This window comes from Phalacrocorax aristotelis, chromosome 4 (genome assembly GCF_949628215.1).
Source record: "Phalacrocorax aristotelis chromosome 4, bGulAri2.1, whole genome shotgun sequence".
Taxonomy (NCBI): domain Eukaryota; kingdom Metazoa; phylum Chordata; class Aves; order Suliformes; family Phalacrocoracidae; genus Phalacrocorax; species Phalacrocorax aristotelis.
The window spans coordinates 70,827,957-70,848,013 of record NC_134279.1 but is presented as its reverse complement, the minus strand read 5'-3'; the positions used below and the strand labels follow the sequence as shown (position 1 = coordinate 70,848,013).

The window sequence follows — 20,057 nt, the reverse complement described above, 5'->3', positions numbered from 1 at the left end:
AAGCATTGCAGATACAGATTTTAATGGTGTCTAGACTTGCAAGGTCTATGGCTTCAGATGGGTAAAGGGTTTATTCTGGAAAGAATTTACTTCTGCAAACCCAGTGTGATTTTTCAGAACCCTTCAAAACTTTCTTCAAAATGCTCATTAAAATATATATTTCTGTACTAAATCTTGCTATTGTATCAAAAGGTTTGAAACACGTGGAAATTTTTTATATAGACTGTTTCTGGACTCATGGTAAATCTCAGCTGTCAGAAAACGTAAAGCTCTGGAGAAAGAAAAAAACCTAAAATATATGTTCCTTAAACGCTCATAAAAAGCTGGAAGGTAATTAGAAATAACTTACTGAAACGTATTACTTTTATTGTCTTGTGAAGTCAATCTCATGATGTCAGGGTCCTGACATTTGCGCATGCTCCAGGATGCGAGTTTTGGGGTAACTGTAATTTTCATTGAATATTCTAATAGGGAAGGGAAGGACATTGGTAGAAGAAAACTATTCATTCTGGGGAGTAGTGGGAAAAATCCTGGTTTATATTCTTTCCCAGCTGAAAGCAGATGATGTCTAATCCTAAGGTTAAAGCTCAGCTGTCCTGATCCAGTCATGGTAGCAGACATCCCACAAGCTGTTGTTTAATTTGTCTTTGTTTTCTCTCTCTCTCTCCCTCGCTCCCTCTCCAGTGTGATAATGACAGGTGCATATAACAACTTTTTCCGAATGTTTGACCGAAATACCAAGCGGGATGTTACCTTGGAGGCATCCCGAGAAAGCAGTAAACCACGAGCTATTCTTAAGCCCCGGAGAGTCTGCGTCGGAGGCAAACGGAGGAAAGATGACATCAGTGTTGACAGTTTGGACTTTACTAAGAAGATCTTGCACACAGCGTGGCACCCAACTGAGAACATCATTGCTATAGCAGCGACAAACAATCTGTACATATTTCAGGATAAAGTGAACTCAGAAATGCACTAGATTTATTAATATCCCTCTATATTTACAAACCAGCCTCTTGAGAATTGTAGAAGGATGTGATCTTCACAAAAATTGTGGCTTCTGTGGTGGGATTTGTAGGTTGCATCCTTTCATCCCTCAGCCTGTATCATTATTGGTGACAAGCCAACTATTTTCCATCATTGCAACTGTATGAGTAAAAGGCACGACTGCAAAGCCAGTACTGTGGTCTGTATCGGTTCCTTTAAACAGACAGGGGTATTTATTCACATTGGGGGCGTTCCTGAGGAGGGCTGAGACTCCTCAACTCCCGTCAGTCCTTTCGAGGGTCTCAGAGGTTCACAGGACCATGCTGTTCTGGTGCACTGCCTGCTTTTGCAGTCCACAGCATTTACCACATTGTTAGAGCTTTTTGCCTCAATCTCTTGATTATTTTTTTTCAGTAACATTTTCCCGTCTTTCAACTAAAAAGCCAGTTTGAGTGAATGAATAGCCACATCCCTTTAGACTACGTGGCACATTGGAGGGGCCTCACGACAATTATAACTGGGAGCAGAAGTTGGTGAAAAGCTGCCCTGTCTCACCCATCCCATTCCCTTCTTTACAACATCTCCTTATTTATTTATTTATTCACATTACTTTGTGCTTCAACTTCCCTAGTGAATAAGTGACTGACTGGTATAGTTACTCAGCCAGCTTATTTTAAGCAGCTCATTCTCCGTAGGTCTCTTTGCTCTGTTTAAAACAATAACTAGTATTTTCATCATGTGGAGGACTATGAAAAAACTCGGTGTTGCCACTCCAGAGGGACTGGCTGGTCAGACACAGCCTGGCAGTTAACACACAAACCTGTCCTGCTGTTTGGGGGTTGGAGTTCTGGAAACCTTGGCTAGAAGTGCTGTCCTTGAAGGCAATGATCGACTTCAGTGGGGACAAAGTTACATCACTGCTAGACACTTAAGAAAGTCCCTCGTTCGTGTGCTGCAGCATGGTTAATTTAATCCTGGCCTTTGGGGAGTACAGGCAATGCCATCGGATCTGTAACTGGAAAAGGAACGGTGCTGCGAGATGCAGCACTGCTCGGTGAATTTTAACGCTTTTAAACATGTCCACTGCAGGGCGACACAATTACTCCTGGAGAAATAGGAAAAAATCAAAAAACGCCAGACGAACAAAACCTTCTTCCACATAAATACTGGTAGATCTGTCCTTGGTTTAGAAGGAATAGTGGTGTAAATGGAAAAGGAAAGTCCAGGCGCTTGGTGTAGTGCATGCAGGAATTATACGGGAACGGTGCAGTTGGCAGGGAGTCCTCTTAATCCAGGAAAATAAAGTTCTGCTGCATCCCTAATAGCGCTGGCAGGAAAATTAATATCCTAAAGGATTTCTCCTCAAACCATGAATAAAAGAGCACAACTCAGATGACCTGTTAATCTGCCCATATTAAAACTCCTCAGAAAAAAAAAAAAAGCCTGTAAGCCATTATGCACCGATTGCTTGGTAAATGGAGGATGTGCGGATGAAGGGACCTGCATGCTTTTGTATTTTGGCTTGGGGGAAAGAGTGGGTGAAAATCTGCTTACAAAAACTGAAAAAAACAAAGCCTACAGCTTTTCTATGGCGTCTTAACACAACACATGAAATCTCTATGTTTGAAGTTTTCTAGCTCAACGCTGTATATTTTGTGTGTAGAAGCACAAACGCATGTGCGTAAGTTTCCAGCCACACTAAACACATATGGTATGAAATGTGTAGGTTAATTTTAAAGGGAATGAGGAATGTTTGTTTATAAAGTACTGTATGCTGTAACAGGCATGGACAGTATATGTACATATTTATTCTGATGAAATTTAACAAAATTGCTTTTCTTTTTTTTCTCCTTGTAAAAAGGTTTAAGAATGTGGTAAATTGTATAGAAAACTTGTTAATGCCAAACTACTGCTTCAAGGGTGTCATACAATTTCTTTGACGTTTGGCCTCCTCCATTAACCTTTGCAGCTCAAAAAAAAAATTGCTATCAGCTCATATTGGCATTTACAGCTAGAAGTACTGTAAAACATATATTTAGCTTTTAACATTCTCAAGTAAGATTCTATAGATATCTTATTATAAAGCAGATCTTAATACAACAACTTTTTGTTTTTAATTTGAAGTACCTTACTCTGTTACAGCTTTGGGTACCAAAAAGAACATGTTAAAATTAAATAAAGAAATATATCTTTGGAGCTTTATAAAACTAACGAAACACCCAACCAAAATACCACGAAGTGATTATAAAGGAAATAAACAGAAACCTTTCAAAGACCAGAATTCCATTCCTGTCTTTGACATCACTACTACAGATCGGTTTCCTGGTTTCTTGAATGTATGGAAAGTTAACATCGTCATTGTGAACGTTTCCAACTTTCTTTCTCTTTTTAGTTTGAGCTTTCAGTGGTGTAGAGTAAGTGATGGTAAAGTTGGTAAACCTGATTGTTTTGAAAGCTGTTGTTCATGGCTGCATTCTTTGTGTTGCACAAATTAGCTAACTGTTGTTGAATAAAAATATAAATATGTTAATACCAGCTTTTTCAATAAAACTACAACCAAAAAGGCATAAATAGATGACTTCCAGGCACAGCTTATTTTTAAGCTAGACATGAAAGTGTTGTTTAGCTGCTTTTACAAAGGAGGAAGAGTCACAGGGATCGGACTTGCAGGGCAAGCTACTGTGTGACCCTAAAGTGTTGTGGCAGGTAGAAAATAAAACGCAGTGCTGTGAGTGGGCCCGGCTTGGGGTTTAGGGTGGTGACACGTGAGCGCAGGCCGTTGCAGCAGGGCTGCAGGTACACTTTTGGTTCACAACTTAGACCAGCTTTTTCCTCTGCTCATACCTAAGAGAGATTTTAGGAGATTTGAGTCTCAGTCTCCTACAGATGGAATACGAGGCATGCACAATGTGAAGGGACACACACAATCATGGGGTAAAAAATGGCATTAGTGTCATTGCTGGCCAGGCTGGAGGCCTTCCAGCGCAGCAGACCGTAAGGGTACGTCTGGGATGTGTCCAGGCTTGGCCTCCCAGATGAGACAGACATTGGCCCAGGTGACAAACCAGAGGGCTACTAGCAGAGCCGCGTCCCTCTTTGCCCCCATCGCTCTCGTTCTACCTCTACCACAGGGGAAAACTAAAAATAAAAAGAAAAAAGAAAAAAAAAAACAAGCTGGCTTGGCATACACGCTTGAAGCGAGGAAAGTCCACATGATGCCTGACCCTCCCCAGTCATCGTGATGCTTGCCTCAGACCTTGGGGTCTTCTTCAGACTCTCAGTCTGAGGCAGCTAACCCTGCCTGTTTGTTCTACACAGAGCCCCAGGGTGCGAGGAACCGCCTGGGCAGCAGCACGCACGAGTTAGCCACTGAAAGGCTAAGGCCTTTTTCTGGATGCAGACCAGAATAAATTTGCCTCAGCTGTTAGATTAGGACGTGTGTTGCTTTGCACAGCTCTCCCAGAGCTTACGTGCTAATTTACGCCCCCTTCCCCTTTTTGGGAAGACACAGTCAATCCCACTCATTTAGATGGACAAATATGACTAGGCACAGAAGAGAGAAAGCTCGGCTGAAAATCAACACATCAAGCAATACACTATTTACTTTTCCAGTTTCCCCTTTCATCCTGAAATACCCAGTAGGAGCAGGAGCCAGATGGCTAACTCTCATGCTTTTGAAATTTTCACACGCATACTTAGTAGCCACATATGGCAATTTAACCCCTTATGGTTTGGGGGGGGTGTGTGTGGATATTGGCATGAGCCACCTGCTTCTGTTTGCAGCCAGCAAGTTGTCTTGCTGTCACGCAGAGGTAAGTCCTTTGGAGCCTTCCAAGGTTGTGGTTACTAATCCCTGCTGAGAGGGCAAGTATAAGGATTGTTTGCCTTCTATGTCCAATTGTCAATAACATTATTATCATCAGTTTGCTCCCACTCCCAACAGTCAGCCTTGTCCATTTGCAGTCTCCTCAGCAAATTGCGTTGTCTAAAATTAGAGCATGAATTCACTTGCTCATGTGGTAGAACCTCAGAAGGCAACAGGATTACTGGAGTGGGTGAGATTCAAAAACTTGGGCCTAATTTTATAAGATGCTTGGGACAGGGTATGTTTCTTTGGTTTTGTGAAGCCATGAAAGGGTCTGGATATTCTGTACAGGACAGTTTGCCATGCGTGCTGGAAAGGTTTGCTTTCAGGGTGCACTGTGAGACAGCTTTTCTTAGAAGTGACTTTTTTTTCTTTCCCCTTCTCTCTGAAGTTGGACGAGGATCAACCTTCTATTCACGTGAAAGTGAGCACAACTCTTGAGGCACTTCGAGAGCCCAAATCTGGCCTGTGATGCAAAGCATTTCATGTGATGCACCCAACTGAGCAAACCCCTCAGTTCCCTCAGCTATAAAAGCTCCCATGAATACAGATCAGGCAGGCAGGGTACGGGTAATTACTTGTCTTGCCATTTGCCAAGACAAGACAGTCAATGAGTAGGACAAGAGCCTTAAACCAACAATTCCATCAAACAATTATTTTAATTATCATGGTGGCGCTATATATTATTTTTATGACATGGCTGCTAAAAAGAATAAAACCTACAATAGTGATGCTACTGAAGGATGCAGGGTGGTCTTCTGGACAGCCGCTGGTTTTAAGACTAGCACTAGTCATACTAGTGGCATGTGCATGTCTCATGCAGCACCCTGATCCACGATATCACAACAGATTCCCAAGCAGATTAACTTTAAATACAGGCCCAAATGCTTCAACTGGTAATAAACTGTCAGTGCTCCAGCAAGAGGAGTACTTAGCTCAGAGAACACCAGAAACCCCATCACCACCTTCTCTGGCTTCATTATCATTTCTCCAATAGAAGGAACAACCCTGGGGAAAAATTCACTGTAAATGATAAATAATAAGTACTTGAAACTGGAATTAGGGTGTCAGACTTGGGTGCAAAGAGGCTGGTATCCTTCCATAAAATTCCTATAAAATAACTGCTGCCCAAGTAGGGCACCAGAGCGAGAGCCCACTGTCCATAACTGGTGCCAATGTTCCAGCCCCGGCAGGCTCTTGCTTTCATTTGTTCCTTGGCAAGGCTTGAACACCGCCAGCAGCTCTGCTAGGTGCCCTGGGCCAGGCTCCTTCTCACTTTGGTGGGAAGCTGCAGAAGGAAGCAGAGGTTTGCCTCAGATAGGAGAGCTATTGGCATTGCAATCTGTTTGCCATACAGGAGACGATGCTCACAGTAAATGTATGCACATTTCAGATTGTCTGGTGGAAGAGGTGGGGAGGAGAAAGTTGCCAATTCAATTATCATCCTCTGACATCTCTAACACCTCTCCGAGATGAACAGTGGCACTCTCCGTTTCTCACAGCTATTGATCGGCAAACCCAGATAGATGTTGCGGCATCAATTGCACTCTGTCAGCATGTTAAAAAATAGTCTCTGCAACCTTAGCAGCTAAAGACTTACTTTAGTATGAAATAAGAGATAAGCTGCACTATTTTATACTACCCTCCTCCACATATTTGGTGAACAAGTAGGACTCAGTTAGGCTTCTTTTTAAAAAGTTTGGCTATTTTGAGCTGCTATTGTAATGGTGCTAATGAACAACCAGGAATCCAGTGCTATTTTAAAATCTGATATCTCCTAATCCCTTCGTGGAGCTGCCAGAAATCTCTCCTTGCACAGCTTATCCCTGAGGAAAGTCTGTCCTGTCAAACCAGCCCCAAACCCAGACTCTCCTGTGATCCACCCTTCATTATGAAAGAGCAGAGGAGGCAGTTCTTGCTTGCGAAGGACAACCGCAGCCTGAAGCTATCTAAAGTGGGGGCAGAAAGATTTCCCTTGGTCCCTCTGCATGGTCCATCCTCAGCCTCATCCCCGTGCTCTGTCCCCATGCTGCCTGCCTGTTCTCCCTGCATTGCCTTTCTTTCCACCGCATCCTGTGACTCCCCACGTTCTCCCTTTAGCCTCCTCCTTGGGCCACATCCAGTGGCCAGAAACCACTAAAATCCCACTGACTCCCTCCACCGGACCAACCACAGCAACCTCTGCAGGCTGCAGAAGCAGTTTTACATTGGCATAATGGCAAGTGCCCTGTAATCTTCCTGTCTCCCGAGCTGTCAGAGAGGAAAGCCCCATTTGCCAATATACTATATTTCAAGTGGGAGATTTACAGAATCGGAGAGATTGTAGCTTAGCAACGACCAATGCATTAAGAAAGCAGTTTAACCGTTTAAACCTTCAATTAAAAAATCCACCACAAAGAGGCAACTGTCATGTACAAGACACAAAGCCCTTCCAGCGATTCACGCCTGCCTTATGCACATCCACCTGCCGAAGTGACCCCATGTGAATCTTTTCCCTTCCCAACGTACACAAGCTGGGTGCTGTTATGGCCCATACCTACATTGTTTGCTCTCTTGCAGGAAGTGAAGTGGAGAAAAGGCATCTTTTTGCAGAGAAACCCTGAGGTTTTGTATATTGGTCTCATCCCCATAGGAGTCAAAGCAAGATCTTCAAGAGTTCCAAGGGGAAATGAAAAAGTCCCACAGTGAAAACTTGGAGTGAAGTAGGCACAGGGCTGTGATTGCCCTACATGAGATGCTGTGATGCAGCATCTAATCCCTGACTTGTACAACTTAGACATGCAATCTTTCACCTTCCAGGCTAATACCTTAATTATCAGCCTTCAGATACACCTTCCCCTCAGTTCTCCTCTTCCACAGATTTGGGCCAGATGACAGGCCTCTCTGCATTACGTGACCATCCCAAACAACAGCCCTTGTGAGAGTTTCTTCTTACCATGCCTGGAGCAAACCTGAATTTCACGCTTGACCTGACAAAGTTATAACAAAAACAACCGGGCTTCTGCAAAACTTATTTCAGATAAATCACCATTTTCTGCCTCAGAAACTTTCTGTAAAAGAAGCCTCACCAGCATCTAGTGCACGCTATATTGTACTTTACATTATTCTCAACTACTTCATCCATGTCGTGTGGTGATGCACTGCAACAGCGGGATGAACCCCAGCGTACTGCAAAGGGGCAGCTAGTTTTTGAAAAGGAAGGCCACAATCCCCCAGAAGGGAGCTGCTTGAGAAAGCCCCTCAGTAGGAGCGGTGCAGAGCCCCTCACCCACGGACTGAAAATTTTTTGCACAGAAAGACAGGTCTTAACCCACAACCATAATCAACCTCTGGAGCGAGTAGGAGCACGTCTGGCATTGCAAAGGTGGGTGTTTGTGTAACCCAGCGACTTAACGGGGTGGAGAAAGGTAGCAGCCGTTGCCGTTTTCCCTCTTGCCTCATAGATGCACTATTTTGGAGAAACTTAATATAATAATTAAAGCAAAATTAAAGATTTCTGCCAGGACACCTACTGGTCCCAAATAGCACTCGTGCTATATGAGACCTGTGGTGTAAAGCACGCTCAGTGTATCCATCTGTGCTTCAAGCTTACGTCACCTCTAAGCTGCAAGACAGCAGAGCTGCCCTGGGCTAGAGAACGTTCAGGATACGGGACTGAAACACTCCCATGGAGATTCACTTTTTAAACAACATTTAAAGATCAATTGAACTGTTACTAGGAGCAGCATTAGGAGAGATTTATGAATCACCCATCTATAACACTGGGAAAACATCTTCTGTAAAGAGAAGACTGAAAAATCCATTTATTGCAAAACCATTTGCTGGGCTCATCATCTGTCTCCCACGCTGGTGCAGGGGCGCGCTGCACCAACAGCGCGCTAGCCATGGGCCGTGCTCGGTGATCAAGTTGGTAAGATCCCTGAACGCATTTCCTGCCAGTATGTGCTTTGAACAAAAATTAGCACCAAAAGAAAATAAACTTGCTTTGCATCATATCCTTTTGACTGAATATGTTTTGAACTTGAAATTTTTTTTTTAAATAGGGGGGTCTTAGAGTATTAGACAGTGGTATCCATCCTGACCTTCAGATGGTAGCTTCAGCTTTGATTCTTGATGAGAATTTGCTCTGTAGACTACTTCCAAAGCATCTAAGCCCTACTAAAATAACATTTCCATTACCTAATTAATTGTTTGAAGCTATTTTCAGTGATTATTTATTGAAGTTATAGTTTGTCACCTGAGGCAACAGCATGGCTTGTTGTCGTGGAAACATCTCTGCTGTCACCAGCGCTGAATAGGGAGGGAGGAACAGGAGAAGGAACGACAGAAGAGATGCTTTGTTGAAATGCCTCACTCTTTCAAGTGAAGAAATTATTTCAGCTAAAGACAGACCACACTGAGATCAACACACACTGATCTCTGAGATATTAGGGGGCCTGTGGGCTTGGTTCAAGTCCTTTCTAATTTAGCGTGACACAGCTCCTGCTGTGAAGCACTGCCATGTTCCATGGTTAACAGCAACATTTGCAAGGCCCTTTCTGGTGCCAGACATCCTATTATTACAGAAAAATCTTGCCATCCTCAAAAATAGAACAAAAACTCTCTAACAACCTGCTGTCATCTCTCTATTTGATTTGTAAAGGATGAAATTCAGTCTTTCATGGTTTCTGCGATCGGCCTTTACCTGGTGCATGACCTTGAGGCAGCCTTTCTGCTTTCTCCAAACCTATGCGTTAAATTATAGTGCATGGAGATGTCCAGCAAGAGTTGCAGTTGGAATTTCCCTTAAAGCAGCATGTCTTCTCCCTAAGTTTTAATTAAACTTTGCCACAGATTTTTCTCGCTTTCTTACTGTTCAGGTAACAGACAGTTCATAGACAGGTTTAAGCTATGACAAGCCCTGATATTTTTTTTTTTTTCATCTAACACATGAAGAGACAGAAGAAAGGCGTTTCCACCAGAAGGGACATCAGGACTGCACGTTGTCGCCACTCACAAGGGAAGCGACGAGTGCAGACCAACGCCGGCTGCTTTACGCTGAAAGAGGCGGGAACCTTCTCAGAAAGATGCTAAACTGCACGGCAGCCAGCCTGCGCATTTCACAACTTTGTCATGCACCGCTTCATATACCGCTGGCTTGGTGTTACACGGTATTTTATTACAAGGAAAAAGACATTTCATTTTCCATTTTCAGGCTCTTGGACTGCAGATACTCTGCACCGGTGGCTTTGCTAGTCATTTTTGTAACCTTGTTTGTAACTGGGGGAGGGAATTGGGTCTACAAACGGTTATCTGTTCTTCATAAAAGATTTCTCCTAACGGCGTTTCCTCTCCGAAGCGGAGTGAAGCCGCGAGCGGAGCCCTTTGTTCCCCGGCGGCGGCGGCGGCGGCGGCGGCGGCGGCGGGGGCGGGGGCGGGCGGGCACCGCCGCGTGAGCCTGCAGCGCCGCCCGGTGGCGCCCGGGGGCACCTCGCGGGGCGGCCGCGCGCGCCCGCGCGCCGAGGCTCCCGCTGCAAGCGTGCTCCCTCTCTGGCGCTTAATCCACCACCTCTAATTGCTAGGCAGTACCCCTAAACGAGCCCAACATCAGCCAGACCCCCCCCCCCCAGGACTGTATCTTCCGACTTTTTAAAGAACGTATGTTGACGCAGTACAGCCCAGCAACAGCTGGGTGATGACTCGTACCGCGGTGCTTTTGGCCTCCTACATCAAACTGCAGATGTCTGCCGATAATCAAGACCGGAAACGTGAACTGTTACTTACCTTTGTACATCCTTCACCGACGTCGCCACAAAGCCAATGCAGATGTCCCTGACACTGATTAATCCACCCTCATAGCTAATGAAATGCCAGCAAAAATGAAGCTACAAACTTGGTTATAAAATGAAGAGATTTTAACTCAAGCTTAGGTTTTTAGCCCATAAAGTGCACTTCCTCTTAGAACCGATTTGTTCTCCTAAAATGTACACTACTGTGTAATTATAAGGTTCGGGACAAGGGTTAAGAGAAATATCACCAGTCATAAGGGTGGGAATAAAATCCGATGCATTGGCAACACCACAGGCACGCACCTGGAAATGCAGCAGCTGTGCGAGAGCTGCAGAGCGGCTGCCCTGAGCCTCGGCCAGCGCTATGGAGGATGGAGGGGAAGTGGTTTGTGGTAGAAAAGAGGGTGCATTCCCAGGCCTCCATATGCTGCACAGCAAAAGCTCACAGCGTGATCCAAGTCCTCACACGGGGCACAGTGCCTGTCCTTATACAACAGCTTTTCTCCCTGTCTTGGGTGCTGAGGCCCCCACGCTGTCTGAGATGGCACCAGTCTAGCGGTAGAGGCTGCTTTATATTTATCCATGGAACAGCAACAGATGTGCAGTCTAGTGCTGAACCATAACTTCTAGAAATAAGTGAATTCTATCATCACGAAGGTTAAAAAAACTCCACTTCCCGCTTACATTAAGGCACAGGACACTAGATTTTAAGACGATGGCATTCTGACCATGTGCAAGTCTACTTCACATTACTCTTGCAGAGTGTAACAATTTAGATTTCCTTCCTGATCAAGTCAAGCGCACTTTGCAGTCTGACCTCATGAGCACAGGATGCAACGAAAAGCTGGCAATAAAACATTACATGACATTAGTGTCACATGTCACCATGTCAGATAGGAGCTTCCAGAGCAACCCACCCCACCATTCTCTCTGCTTTTATATTATATTTTTCCTCTTGCCAAATGTTCATTTATTTATTTGTTTTTCATCCACACTCCTTCTAGCTCCCAAATTTGTGTTGTGCATGGACTAAAATGGCTTTGGAGGTGTGATGCTTCTGTTTCACAAATCCACATCATTCATATCGCTCAAGGAATAAAGGCAAGTACCAAGAGGAGTAATCTCACTGACTAATTTCAGGCACTGCAGAACACCCTAAATTAAGACTCTGTCTATACAGTCAGTGGAGGACAGGCTGTGCTGGGGAAAGTCAAGCCATCTGAGAGTTTCCTCTCCAAGTGGCCCCTGAAAAAAACCCTGATGCACATTATCTAGAGACAAACAGGAAGGTACTGGCACCTTAATAAAGATGGTGTGATGAGAACAAAAGTTGCAACAGAAAAACTTTGCCAGGAGCAAGACCCCTGCACCACCTGGGAGCAGGAATGGCCCGTGCTGACACCCTTCTCCTGGACACAGGAGCAACAGGGCTCCTGGCCAGGATCAAATCCTCCAGGTGGTGCAATACAGCCCGGCACCTTTTCTGGGAGTCAGGGATCCCCCTGAACTACCCTGTACCATTAAAGTGTTTTGCTGTCCTGGCCAGAAGCTGCTGTCACCTCACCGTGGCTCTACATGGTGCGGTTTCATTGCTGAGGCTCGACCTTCCCAGCAGCCATCCCACCCACACAGGGCCATCAATAAAAAATGTACCGTCTCCCAGCAGAGAGCTCCTACCAGGGCTGGACCAAGGATAAGAGACATCAGCACCACATGGCACTGGACTAGGCATTTCTCCATGTGACCTGGCCCAATTTTTATTACTGGTGGCAAGCGGAACAGCTCAGAACTAATTGAACGCAGCCTCCCTTGGTAAATCCATCCCCCCTCACACTGGAGCGTCACAAACCTTCGGGTAAAGCCCTCTCCTTTCTCTTAGTAATGGGGAGCTGCAGACGGGAGGAGGATGCAGCAGCCTGTGAATGTGTCGGGGCAGATGATCCAGCTGGATCCGCCACGAGGGCATTGTTTCTGCTGTGACTGACGTGAAGTCAAGCGAGCCACCTTCAAGCAGGCAGTGCCGCCAGCCTCCAGGACTGCGCCCCTGACACTAGGTCAGGCTGTGAATGCCTGGGCTGCCAAGTCACACTTGAATCACCAGTATTCTCACGGCCCTGGGAGCATACCTGAACCCTTTTGTGTGTTTAAAGATAGGGGCCTACTGTCTGGAGGCAACTGTGGGAAAACCCACTTGGTTCTTCAGGAGGAGCAGTGTGAAGGCACTGGAAGACCCTAGAATTTCACTGCTTTATTCTTGTTGCAAAGTGAGACAGTTAAAGAGGAATTCCCATCCCGAGACACAGGTCAGCTGGGAAACAGGGAGAGGGGAGTTAGGGCTGGAAGCATCTACCAGCTGGCAGAGGTTGGGACAGCTAATGTCTGGTCCCCGGGGTATGTTGCTTTGTACAGGGAAGCTCGAGGGCACACTTACATGGGTGTGGGCAAACTGAAGTGTCAGGTGGCTCTGGTGCAAAAACAACGTATGCCCTCACTGTATATACCATACACAGATACTGCCCTCCTTACTTGCCGGGCATGCAACCACTTCTTGGCTAAAAACCCGATTATCAATAACCTCCTGCTCTTTTGTTTCTGTCATATTTTGGGAAGTGTGATTACACACACACAGACTTTTTCAGTAGGATTGCAAAGATCCTCGGCTTCATCACCACCAGTGACAGTCCCTCTGAGGGAACACCCCAAGTAACTCAATATTCAAATCAGATTGTGCAGTAAGATACCCCTTATTGCACAAACTTAAATGATTTTTTTTGTCAGATGAAAATGCTGAAATGAGTATTGTGAAGCTGCAGCCTTATAGAAGCTTCTTCCTGTAGCAGTCGGTAGGAAAATATCTATCCTTATATTTCCTCTACGCTCATGTAAAGTATTTAGCAAAGGAAGGTTGCAAGCAGTGTTTCCATGTTCCTGTTCTGCTTCAAAACCTGAAGTTTAAGTTTATTAGAGGTGATGAAAACACAAGTTTTCTCAGTGCTGAACATCCTTCCTTAACAGGAAAGTAATCTCATCTTTTCCAAATCAGGCTATAATTTATAAAAGGATGTTGCAGGATGTGAATGTTTTGGTTTTGTTTTGTTGGTTTGGTTTTTTCCCCAGAATAAAAGCTAATTAAATCTTTTAAGTAATAATATGAAAACAAATGAACCATCTTAATTAATGCATACAAACAGTAATGTGATTTCGTTGTTTGGTTTCTGGACATCCTATTTGCATTTAAGTAACATTTGTGTCCATGTAGGAAGTTGTTAAAGCAGATATCTCTCTTAATAAGCTGGTGAGTTCCACCTAATTTTTGCTGCACAGATTAATATTCTCCTAACTTAACGATTAGGCAGCTGGTTTTCCTTTGTAACTATCTGCTGTTCAAACAATTGCAACCATGAAGCTGAGGTCAGAGCACAGCCTCTTTTAACCTCCTCCATTTCTTACTGAACACGACCCTTACCCTGACAGGCTGCAATGACTCTCAGAAGTATTAAGCAAGGATTCACAATCTTGAAACTTATTTTGCCCTTTTCAGTGGAAACAGAGAAGGCAAAAGGCAGACAGATATGGGTGTGCTCTGGCTATTGTTTTTCTACATAGTGCTTTATGTCAAAGACTCAAGTTATGAACAGCTGTGTAGGGACACAAGAAAGCACCACCCTACCCCAGCAGTAATGTTCTAATTACCCTGCATTACAAAAAAAACGCAAGCAAATTTACGATTAATAACAGGTATGTTATGGCACTTAAGAGAAGACCAGCTAGTTCTAGGAACTAAACCCACATGTTCTTTCTAGAGATCTGATTTCCTTCTCTGGAAAAACTGGGCAAAATGCGAAGTATAAACTCCTTGCATTCTTGCCTACAGCAAGAACCTGTTAGTCATTACCGAGTGGGCACTTAAATTACTCAGAATTTCTATGTGTTTTGTTGTTTTTCTGTGCTTATAGGAGAATGTACACGTTTGGAGAACAAACAGTACTTTTTCATGTTACTTTGAGGATGAAATTCAAATAATGAATATTTACTCTAAGTTCTCTATACTCTAAATGCTAAAGCTGAGTTTACAGAACAGCTGAACCTAATTTAGATATGTCAATAGCCATGTAATATCCTCCTCCTCCTCTTCAGTTAATTAATACTAATTCAAAAGATTGAATTATCAGCCCAGAGAAAGGGTACCTATCTTTGGAACTGTTTATAATTCATCCTGTCTTCAAAACTGCGTAAGAAAATAATAAATGTAGGATTAATGGAATAATTAGCAGCAGCTGCCACATTCCGTCTCTCTCCTTTCCGATCTAGAAGATGGACTGGTTTGGAATGTAGAGCTGTAGCGCACGAGTGGAACAAAGTTGTTATGTTTGCCTGCAAGATGTGAAGTAGATAGAAACACCCATTGCAAAAACACTGTGCCTGGAATTGCAATTGCTTATTAAGTATTAGCGATCTTGTGCTTGTCAGCTAAGATAAGATTTGGAAAGAAAAGATTTACTTGCTAAAGGTTTCAGAACACTGAACACTAGACTGAAATGAAAATGGAGCAACTACCCATCATGTTACTGTACCCTCTTTTTCCATAAAAATCTAAAAGCATCAAGGAGGAACGCTTGAGAACTGGACATTAAAGGATAGTATTTAAAGCTCTTGAATTCAAATTTACCTCCTCTTTCCTCTTCGGATGACCTCCCATGTGCTAGTGTTCAAAACCTTCCATCTCTGTTGGAAAGAATCATCTGACACATTCAGCTGTTCCCAACAACCTGTCACTACGGAGCACGTGCATTATTTTTCCCAGCATCTAGCTAAGTCAGGGGTTGTTTTTCACGTGAGCACATAAACAGGAATTGTCCAACTTGGAATCTGACAAATATTGGTATCAATATCCTTGAAGGAGCTCACCCTCTTCGAGGAACTAGAGTTTTAACTAATAATTCTAAGTTTGCAAATGTAATAACCATGTTACATGTCAATAACCCCTAATAATTTCCTCAGAAAAGGCTGAACCAGAAGCCTCAAGAGTTGTTGGAGTTAAGCCTCATACCAACGCTAAGTTACAGATGGGAACTGAGGTACCTGGATTAACCCTTTTGTCTCATCTTACAAAGCAACTCTTTCCAAAGAACTCAATAAAATACTCTCCCTCTTCTTGTAACACTTCTCACATCTGACTTCAGCCAATTTTTACTTTTCAGGATATGTAATAACTTCTTCAAAATGCACCACAGCAAGTCAGTAAATTGACATCCTTTCAAAGCTAAAAACAGAGGATTTTTTTAACATTAGTTCTGAATACCAAGACTGTTGCCTTTTTTCTCCTGACAAACATATGAATAGAAGTTTCCCAATTATGTGTGTATAAGGAAAAACAAAAGTAAAAAAACCCTGCATCTTTTGTGCTTAAACTTCAGAGCCAGTTAGAATGTTTAGATATTTCAAAAGAGCCTACGGATGTTCTAGCAAAAAGAGGAGAAAGGGCTAAGTTTGGTTTATTTCCAGTCAAAATGGGACCAGGTAAGTAAAACTATGTCAAAGTTTGCATTTACCTGCCACCTTACATAATTTCTTTTCCCCAGGTAGAATCATAGAATCATTAAGGTTGGAAAAGACCTCTAAGATCATCAAGTCCAACTGTCAGCCCAACACCCCCAGGCCTCCTAAACCATGCCCTGAAGTGCCACATCTACACATTTTTTTTGAACACCCCCAGGGGTGGTGACTCCACCACCTCTGGGCAGCCTGTTCCAGTGCCTGACCACTCTTTTCAGTGAAGAAACAGAGATGGTTGAGTTTTCAAAACTAGAAGCACCCAGAACTCATGATTCTACTTCACAGATTTGCTGGCGGGCTCAAACCTGACTACATGGCTTGGGATGATGGAGGCTTCTGCTCTGCAACGTCAGGCTTGGCTCACTGCCTGGGAACCGGGCAGCACACCTGTAGGTGCCTTGGCTTCTTCGCAACTGCAGTCCGGGTAACGTTCAAGAGGGTGTTCATAGTTGGAGTGCAGCCAAATGCCTCATTCTCCCCAGTTTCCCCTTCTCTGAAGGGGTTTCACTGATAACAACCCTCCCTGCCCCAATGCCCCAGGGATGACTGATACGCAAAGGCAAATAGGACCTACTGCACCATCAGTGTAAGAGTAGTCAGGGAAATAGCGTGATGTTTCTGTGAAATACAGTCACCCAGTGGTTTAAAAAAGGTAGTAAGTCACAAGGAAAGTAGGGGCAAGGAGCATGTCTAGGTTTCACAGATACAAAGACTTCACCTGGCATACTCCAACTCTACTGCTAGCTTGAAATAACATGAAGTACAACTGCAAGTATCTCACACCAGAACATTTAAAATGTTCTAAATGTAATTTGCAGTGAACTCTGTATCAACACAACATAAACAGCTGCTCAAAATGTCAAGGCATAATGAACAAATGTTGTACACATTTAATTCAAGTTTGTATTTTAGGTTTATTTGCACAATACAAATCATTAAATAAACATACTGTTTCAGTTTCCACTGTAGGCCTTTATGTACTATTCAGTTGCTTTGGCTTGTCCGTTACTGGTACCATCTCAACACCAGCCTTACCCTCTGGTGTGTGCCCTTCACACGCCAGCATGGATTACACCTTAGTGTCATATGTGAAGCTATTGTAACCAAGTCAGAACAAATAGCATATCTTGTACGGAATATTTACTGCAGAAATGGAAGCTTGACTTTTTACAACACTGCTGGGGTGTGAAATGGTGTGCCCCTTCAAAAAACATTAAAGTCACTGTATTCTGGACAAATAGTGAAACAATGAGTTCTTTACGCAGATATCACCACCAGGTACTGACTATAAGATCACTTTTTTCTAGAAAACACTAAATGCATACAAGCAATATATGCAACATAAGCTGTTGTCAGCTACCTATTCTAAAGCATACCTGTGAAAATAAAAGTGGGCACGTCGTGAATATTTAAAAAAAGAGTAAAGTGCTTTTAACATCGAGCAAGTGAACACATCTAGTGTCGTGCCACAGGCAAATATATACCCATTTTGGACAAAATAATCTCCATGCAATTAGTCAGCAGCAATCCTCTGCATTCATTTATAATATTCAACTAGTATATATTACTTCAGTCACACGGGGTTTAAAGTCAGGATACAGTGTGTACACTTACAAAACTCAACCAATGCTCTGCATTAGCATACATTTTGAGCATTGATACAGCAACGTTTGGGTTTTGGTTGGGTTTTTTTTTTTTTTTTAATACCTTTTAAGAAGCCAAACCTTTGGTAGTGTAAATGCAGCGTACACTGAAGAAACCACTCAACCAATATGAGAGCTCATTATGCGGCTGACAGGAATGGGAAGAAGAAAAAATCAAAAGCAAATTTAATGGCTTTATGCACTGTGCTCCTCCAGTCATGCTCTATTTTCACATGCCTCCCTGCAGGTAAGAGTTTAGACATGCAATTCAAGCAAGTGATTGCTTTCAGTTCAAAGACAGGCCATTTACTGCCAAGACGACCCTCCAGAATTGTGCTGAATTCAATTATACTTCCTTGCCTCAGGTTCAACAACACTTTTTTAAACTCATTGCTTGCCTTCAGCACAATATCTTTGGTTATATCATCTTCCTCTATAGACTTGGTTCCATTTTTGCTACTGAAAGGCATGCCCACGGTTATTTCAAACTTGTACCGATCAAACATTTTCATGTGGCAGTTATGCTTTGTCAAATACTTGAGACGACACAATTCTTCCTCCTCCAGTGTAACATTTTTGGGGTCGCAAAGAGGGTAGGCTTCACCATACAAGCATCTCATCCAGTCGCCAATAAAAAGCGGAAGCATATTTATTGCAGATTCTGCACTATTGTCGATTTCTGTCACGCGCACATATTTGAACCGCCCAGTCCACGTCACTCTGTGTCCTTCCAGGTGACTACATAAAATCTGAGTACGTGCCATGTTAGTCTCCTTCCACGACCGGGGTCCGCAGAGAAAAGCATACTGATTCCAGGTCAAGGTAGAGTTGTAAACTTTCATTCCCTCTGACCGATACACATAGAACCAACAGAACAACACTACAGCTGTAATCCACACCAGAATGAGTTTCACAATCGAGCTTCGAGTGAGGGATTTAACCATTTCAACTACAGAGAAGTTAACTTTTGTCCACCATCGGAAGAGCAAAGGGACAGTACACAAAACCAGCGTGACTACAATTTTCATGAGCTCCAGGGACACAAACCACTTAATGAAATGGATAAGACACATCAGTGCAATGCCTACACCTAGCACTGGGAGCGCAAAGAGAAACAGAAAATAACCAATTGATGCACGAACGAGCCCAATGCCAGAGGACTCCCGCAAAATGACCACAGAGAGTTCGCACCACATAAAGCAGACCAGATACGGGACCAGGTAGCAGTAGGTGCCTTTAAAATTCCGTAGTTGTGCCATTCTAAAGAAAAGATAGAACAAGTACAAAAACAGAAGGCATGGGATGCTTACATTTATCACAAAGAAATGGCCTACAGGAACAATAAAGAAGGTTTTACCTAAGATTTTCAAGTAGCCAAAATTCCCAGGTAATACCTGCAATAGGGATAAGCAACCTGCTGCTATCTCAGTCATTAATGCTCTTCGTGTGTAAGGTTCTGCACACGTGCTTAAACTCATATAACTTGTCACTGTGAAGAAAACTGAGACAGTAGCTAACTCTGAGCATGGTATACAGTCTTTGCTTGCTATAGGGAAGGAAAAAATGACAAAGAATACCGAGAGTAAAAAATAAATGTATGGCTCTAAGTGATTCCATCCGAAGTTCACCTCAGCTTGCTCAACATCTAGGTTTGGTTCAAAACGAAGCAGCAAATCGGTCAAAGCGCGGAAGTTTTCCCAAGCCTTACTGTCCTGAAAAACTTTCAGTGTGCAAATCACCATAGAAATGAAGGACAAATAGAATATGATTAATGGAATAATGAAAGCAAAAAAATCAATTGTCAGGTTACTGATGATGAAGAAAAAGATGAGAGCATTGATATGGTGTGTTGGAACAATGGTAGACAGCCAATGCATTCCTGCCTTCGATGCAATATCTATAAGGTATTCTTTAATTTCCATAATGGCATGAAGCGGATATTTTACAACCTGGAAAGAGAGAAAGAAGCATTTTTATTTATGAGCAGATTTGTATCTTTACATCACAGATATTCTTAGCTGAAGCAGTAGCAGTCATTTGACTAGCCTCAGCTGACATGAGAAGATTTATATTTCAGACGAATGTTGCCAATAAAATGAGATTACTTTGAGATTATTAGCTCTATTTTGATTAATTCAGTCAGATGAAGCTCAGAGGCGATTTTGATTTCAGGGAAGATGTATTTTATTACCTTTGACACATATAATTAAATGGCTTCCTAGTCAAATATTCTGCTCTGCT

At 43.2% G+C, this 20,057-nt stretch overlaps 2 protein-coding genes across 9 annotated transcripts in view; one reads left to right on the top strand and one right to left on the bottom strand.

Moving 5' to 3' along the window:
- Nucleotides 1–3,555, top strand: part of PPP2R2C (protein phosphatase 2 regulatory subunit Bgamma) — a 204,063-nt gene extending 200,508 nt beyond the window's left edge. For all 7 annotated transcript variants that reach the window (XM_075091905.1, XM_075091908.1, XM_075091912.1 and 4 more), the window contains one exon: nucleotides 685–3,555. In XM_075091905.1, the coding sequence (XP_074948006.1) occupies nucleotides 685–976 (292 nt within the window). In that variant the 3' untranslated portion in view covers nucleotides 977–3,555. The remainder of the gene's footprint in view (nucleotides 1–684) is intronic.
- Nucleotides 3,556–17,857: 14,302 nt separating this feature from the next.
- The window catches only part of WFS1 (wolframin ER transmembrane glycoprotein), a 34,322-nt gene continuing 32,122 nt past the window's right edge, over nucleotides 17,858–20,057 (bottom strand). For both annotated transcript variants that reach the window (XM_075091904.1, XM_075091903.1), the window contains exon 8: nucleotides 17,858–19,765. In XM_075091904.1, coding sequence (XP_074948005.1) covers nucleotides 17,957–19,765 — 1,809 coding nt within the window. In that variant the 3' untranslated portion in view covers nucleotides 17,858–17,956. The remainder of the gene's footprint in view (nucleotides 19,766–20,057) is intronic.